General features: G+C 47.8%; 1 protein-coding gene across 1 annotated transcript; it reads right to left on the reverse strand.

Annotated features, from left to right (window-relative positions):
- Positions 1 to 3,156: 3,156 nt before the first annotated feature.
- LOC125516435 lies at positions 3,157 to 5,051 on the reverse strand. Its single transcript, XM_048681879.1, has 2 exons — positions 3,806 to 5,051; positions 3,157 to 3,197 (listed from the first exon to the last, which is right to left on the reverse strand). Exons 1-2 carry the CDS (start codon positions 5,049 to 5,051, stop codon positions 3,157 to 3,159), a joined length of 1,287 nt encoding a protein of 428 aa, XP_048537836.1.
- Between the last annotated feature and the right edge of the window lie 617 nt (positions 5,052 to 5,668).

The raw sequence follows: 5,668 nt of genomic DNA on the forward strand, positions 1-5,668 counted from the left end.
TGGCCAAGCTTGGAGGTATAGGTGATTGCGGCCATGGCAAATCTGGACCTAGTCGATCTCCCTCCCCTGGTGAAGGAAGGAAGAGAGGGTGGAGACGAGGGGAGGAAGAGAGACAGTGGGGGAAATGGCAGATATTATGTCTCCGGGGAAGCCAAGGAGACTGCGGCGCTACTGCTCTGTCTCCGCGGGCGTCCGGCACGCCGGCTCCTCTGGTCCACCACCTCCTCCTCGACCTTTGACCATCGATGCCGACGCCCTTCCTTCTTCGCCACCTCACTACTCGGGCCAGACGGAGACAAGGAAAAGGGGATTAGGATTAGGCCTTTTTCGGAGAGGAAGGTTAGCGAAGCTGTGGTCTATGACTCTCGTCGTTTAGCGCGTGCGCTCAAGCCAACCAGAAAGCGCAGCTGCACTTTTAAGTATTTGGGTACAATCATTTCCATACGGTTAAAATTCACTTTTGCACACGCAAATGCGACTGTCGCTTTGCGATGGTGGGCGATAGGCAGTCCATTGCGCACACTATGAAATGACTATGCATGACAGGGTTCGAGGATGCAGACATTTTGTTCAAATCAATCTTATGCACGTGATGTCAGAACCTATAGCAGATGTTGAAGTCAAAATTCAACGTACTCGATCTGGACTTTACCTCATGAGCAATCCGTACGTGTCCCCAACCCCTTTTCTTCAGGCTGGTCACAACAGTGAGGCAAAATTTGCTGAAAGTGAAAATTTTAACGGAGAGGCTACGTATGGGCATATACATCTTAGACTACGCATTCATTTCTCGTGATTCATGCAGCTAATTTGTCATGTATAAAGAGTCAATTGATTGCTCACATGAATACATTAGCAATACATGCATGGTAGGGGATCACATAGCTGCCTTATATATGAACTTAGCGATAAGATTGGAACTTTGGATGTTCGTGTCTTTTTCTTTTTCCATACGATCTAAAATTGGATTGGGTTCCACTATCATCATATAACGGAACAAAAGACCTTAAAACCGTCCGAAGCGCAAACATAAAAGAATAGAAAAAACATCAACTAAACCTCAACTCTAAGTTCTCAGGTCCAACCACAGAAGCCTTCACCACTGCCTGCACCGCTAGTGGGAGAGAAAGAGGGAAGGGAAACCATACAGTTCACATCCTCTAGACATGGAGCGATCGCAATTAACACGCATTTTTCCCTGTTTCTCCAAAGCGCCAGGTGAAACCTTCACCAAAGATCAGTCAAATAGCAGGCATCGATCAATCATTCCTATCATCGTTGTCCTCGTCCATCTCTGATGCCCCTTCTTGATCTTGCTCCTGCATTTGGCGCCCCTCCATCGGCTCCAGCAAAGGTGCTTCACTGTCTCTTTGGCCATCTAGGGTAGTGTGCATCTCCAGTGTAGTCCTCTCCAATGTACTCTCTTGCACAAGGTATCCCACCATGAATACGAACACAAAGCAAGACATAGGATATTAGTCCTTCACGGAGGCTCGAACATGGGTAAACTCTTCCGACGGTCCCCGTTCTGGTACTTCCGACCACGATCGCCACCCTACCGAGGGTACTGACGACTTTCTGCCCCGTAACCGACCTCCGCCCGTGCCTCGTGGAGGTAGCGGAGGTTTGCCTCCAACTCCGCCTCCGAGTGGATGGAGTCGAGGATGGCTTGCTGCTTCGCCGCCTCCTCCACCTGGCAACCTCAAAGTCTCTCAAGCGTCGGCCATGCCAAAGATGGCAGTCGAAGATGCTACATCTGCCTTGGCTTCCTCCTATTCCTCCTCCTCCGAAACCGCGTCCTCCATGGCCGCATTCAGCGCATGCTGCTCCATGCTCACGTCCTACCCCTCCTCCTCCTGCTCCGGCGAGTCCGGAGGCAGGCCGGCTACAATCCAAGAGGCACGCCATGCCCGCATCTCCATGGAGCTCTAACCGGCACTCTAGAGTGGGCACTATGTAGTTGGTGATCAGCTACTAGGCCATGACTACAGGCGAACGGCGAGCTTCAAATTACGAGCGGTTGTGGAGTGGCAGTGTTGACGGGAAGGAAATGGGGCCGCGGCTAGTGTTGGGGGGGGGGGACCGTCTCTATTAAACAGATGAATTTGTCCCCTTGGGCGGCACACCGGAGTGCCGTTCTCACTAGACTGTCGGGTTTCAACAAGTGTCCACGTGGGCCCTGCATGTCAGTTTGACGTGGCGGACGTGATTGTGACCAGTCCTTGACCGGTTCGTCTGCCCGGACATATAGCAGGCGTTTGAGAAGCCCGACTATAGGTGTTATTATGCTTGGTTTCTTTCTCTTAGTTATTTCGTTTGCAGAGTGCCCTTTATATTTCTGGGAAGTGAAAGTTTCCTCGGGTCATGTTCGGTTTTTAGGCGTTTGTCCCAACAGGGATTTAATCACCATTGGCTTCGAGTGAAGCCCTATCCCTTGTAATCCAAGTCTAGTTCAATGTTGTTCATGCGGGGAATTCGGTTTAAAAATTGCAGTGGGTAAGCATGCATCCTCGAACATTAGGAACAATAAGGGAATACGGTGTAAAAAGGCACTTCCACTATTTTAGACATTATAGTTGAAGCAAAAAATGCTCAGGATGGTTGTAAATATTAAGAGGTACAAAAAATAATGTGAGGACACCAAACACATAATGGCATTTAAGAAAACTGAAACATTCACGAAGCTCAAAGAAATAAAACACTGGCGGCCATAATTTGATCATTATGAAGTAGGGGCACAACCGCATACTGGACGGCAAGGCAAGATACCGTCCACAGGAGAGCGATCAACAACGACACCTAGTAGCTGCACATGAGCCAGAAAAAAGCAACAATATTAAAAGAAGACCGGCTCTTCGTGGGACATGTATATGGAAAATATGCATGTAAGCATGTTGACAAGAGCAACTCATGATGCAAACACAACTCAGATCATGAACAAGTTATTAAGAACTAGTGGTCTAACTCAAAGGCACACCTTTTACAAATGAAGAACTTGATAGAAACTAATCATTTTAATACACCAGTAACATAAAGAAAATAAATCATTCATCATCTTATTAATTATGTAACCATGACAAAAAGACATGCGTATAGCAAAAATAGAAATGACCTCACCTGTTCAACCAAAATAGCACACTGGCAGATCTCTTGTGTTCAGAGATTTGGATCCACCCATTTCCACCCAACTCCCCTGCCTATATCAGATGAAGCCCAATAAATCAATGAAAAAACATGGAGAAGTTGGATCATGACAATGCATGGTATACTATTGTGACAAGTACAGTACATGAAGCCACATTCGCTGTCAGGTGGAAAAGATAATTATAATATTCCTTTACCAAGACATGTTTGGACTACTTAGAAGTTTAGAGAAAATACATTCATACAGAACACAAGTGCAGAGACTATGTACAGGTTAACGCCAAATATAGCTGAAAGAAAATATGAACAAATTGGAAAAACTCAGTCTGCTCAAATTGAGCCTTACTTGTTATTGCTCGAATTTGAAGAAGTAGTATTATTTTCCGATGAAAAAGTGCATGCCGCCATGAATTGATGATTAGTATGAAGAACAAATAAGACAAACATTGTCTTGCAAGGAGATAGATTGAGTGAAAAAACGTAACTCAAGCTTTAATAATCCAATCGAGAGTAACTATTTTTCAAAGATTAGATGGTTTCACTATACTATTTACATGGAGTAAACAATTACTCACATCACATGAACACTAGTACAACAAACACATATCAATAGTAATTGGAACTGATCTTAATTGTTACAAATGAGGTACAGAGGTATTACCTGCAGTGTAGAAATTTCTGTAGGGAAAGTAAACCGTATGAGCCCACCCATCCGTTTTAGAAATTAATCTGATCTGCATCGACTTAAGGTGGAGCATGAAGTCGCCACTGTACGTAGACAGAATCATCACATTTAACTCCTCGTCATACCCCACCATCTCTGCATTTCTGAAGGCGCAAGAAAAGATCCCCTCCAATTGATTGATTTTCTGCATAAGCACCCATCCGGCAAGACCATCAGAGTTCAATTTCCTCTCCCATATATGAATGCCCTCCCACATATGAATGCCCGGTTCCGACTTAACGGCGAGGCCAAGAACACTATCGTCATCTGTCCGTAGGAGCTGAAAGGACCAGCTGTTGACATGTTGGGCCTCTGCCGGAATCTCGATTACACGAAGGGTCTGCCTTTCAGTATCAAATGCAAGGATTTCGCGTCCATGAAACAACCAGTAAACTGTTTTCCCGATGAGGATGCCAGGCCTTAGTGTCAGAACCATATCTGTAGTCGACGTTGAGACAATATTCCCCCATACACCTGACGCTGATTCATAGACACAAGAGAATGATGTCTTCAAGTCTCTACTGGTGCAGATCAAGACCAATTTGAAGGCCGGGCTGAGGAAGCAATCCTGGTGCACATGCCCATCTTGATCGTCAGCACACATCACCGTGGCGCTGCACAAACAGAAACTCTCCCTTTTGACGTCATGGAGCTCTAGTGGAAAAGGCACGCGGTGCTGCTGGCCGTTGAGGGGATCCCACACGAAGACCTCGCACAGAGACTCACTGAGCATGACGGCGAGGCCGTGGCGGCAGCCAAGTAATTCCCAATCCACCCCGTGCTCTGGCACAAACAAGCGTTGGGCCGGGATGCGATTGGGCGGGTCGAAGACGGGAGTGAAGACGGAAGTGAAGGCAAGAGACCCTTTGGAGAAACCCAACGGAGGATGTCTCCTCAAGCTGTGAAGAAACCGATCAAAGAAGCGTTCGTCGGGGATGCGGTCGGGCGGGTCCAAGATGGGAGTGAAGGCGGAATATCTGAGACGAAACCCTTTGAAGAAGCCCAAGAGAGGAGGTTCCGGGTGGTGTCTGCTGAAACGGCGGAGGAAGCGGGGATCGGAGAGGATGCGGCGCCAGCGCGTGCATACGAGGGAGGCACGGGAGAGCGTTGACGGCAGCGGAGGGAGCCGGAGGAAAATCTCCCGGAGGAGGTCCTCATCCTCCAGCGGCGATGAAATTGACATGGCGCGGCGGCTGGAGTTTTCCTCCTCTTTTTGCCGGCAAGTAGCTAGCCTGGCCGCGTGAAGCCTGGCACGCGAGGAACCGTGCGACCCCTCCGCCTGCTGGACACGGCCGCCCGGAGCTGCTGCGGTCGGAGTGGATGTCGGGCGTCGGCTGATCGGGAAGCGGGACGCGTCTGGAACGGATCGGGAGATTGGAACTTTGTTATATGAACTTTGCGGTCAGATTGGAACTCCGTGTCCGTATATGCCCGTTACTTATATGAGGTTACAAAAAAAAGGACAAGTTAGTTTCGATTCCGCTTCAATATGTTCCACTTCATAGCTCGGAAAGTCAGATTCATTTGTGATCCGTGCCCGGCCTCTCGTACGGATACGATGATCGACGTGCTGACTCGGAGTATAGTCTGTTTATCTCCACTTGGATAGGCAGGTCGCAACATTTAGAGCAAGGGTAATTCCAGCAAGGATCGATGTCGTTGGGATCCCAACATCTTGGTGAATGGTTAGAGGAACAATGATATTCCAATGATGGTTAGAGGTATAGAGGTAAATCTTAAAATAAATCTAGCAATAATGCGAGCACTAGGACTTGAACCTTGGTGTGAATCACCAAGGTT

Source organism: Triticum urartu, chromosome 6, assembly GCF_003073215.2.
Source record: "Triticum urartu cultivar G1812 chromosome 6, Tu2.1, whole genome shotgun sequence".
Lineage (NCBI taxonomy): Eukaryota > Viridiplantae > Streptophyta > Magnoliopsida > Poales > Poaceae > Triticum > Triticum urartu.

Excerpts from the sequence above, each read along its gene's own strand:
- LOC125516435 (XM_048681879.1), bottom strand. The coding sequence starts at position 5,051 with ATGTCAATTTCATCGCCGCTGGAGGATGAGGACCTCCTCCGGGAGATT. Across the intron at positions 3,198-3,805 it reads CAGAAATTTCTACACTGCAG|GCAGGGGAGTTGGGTGGAAA; the intron begins GTAATACCTCTG and ends CATCTGATATAG.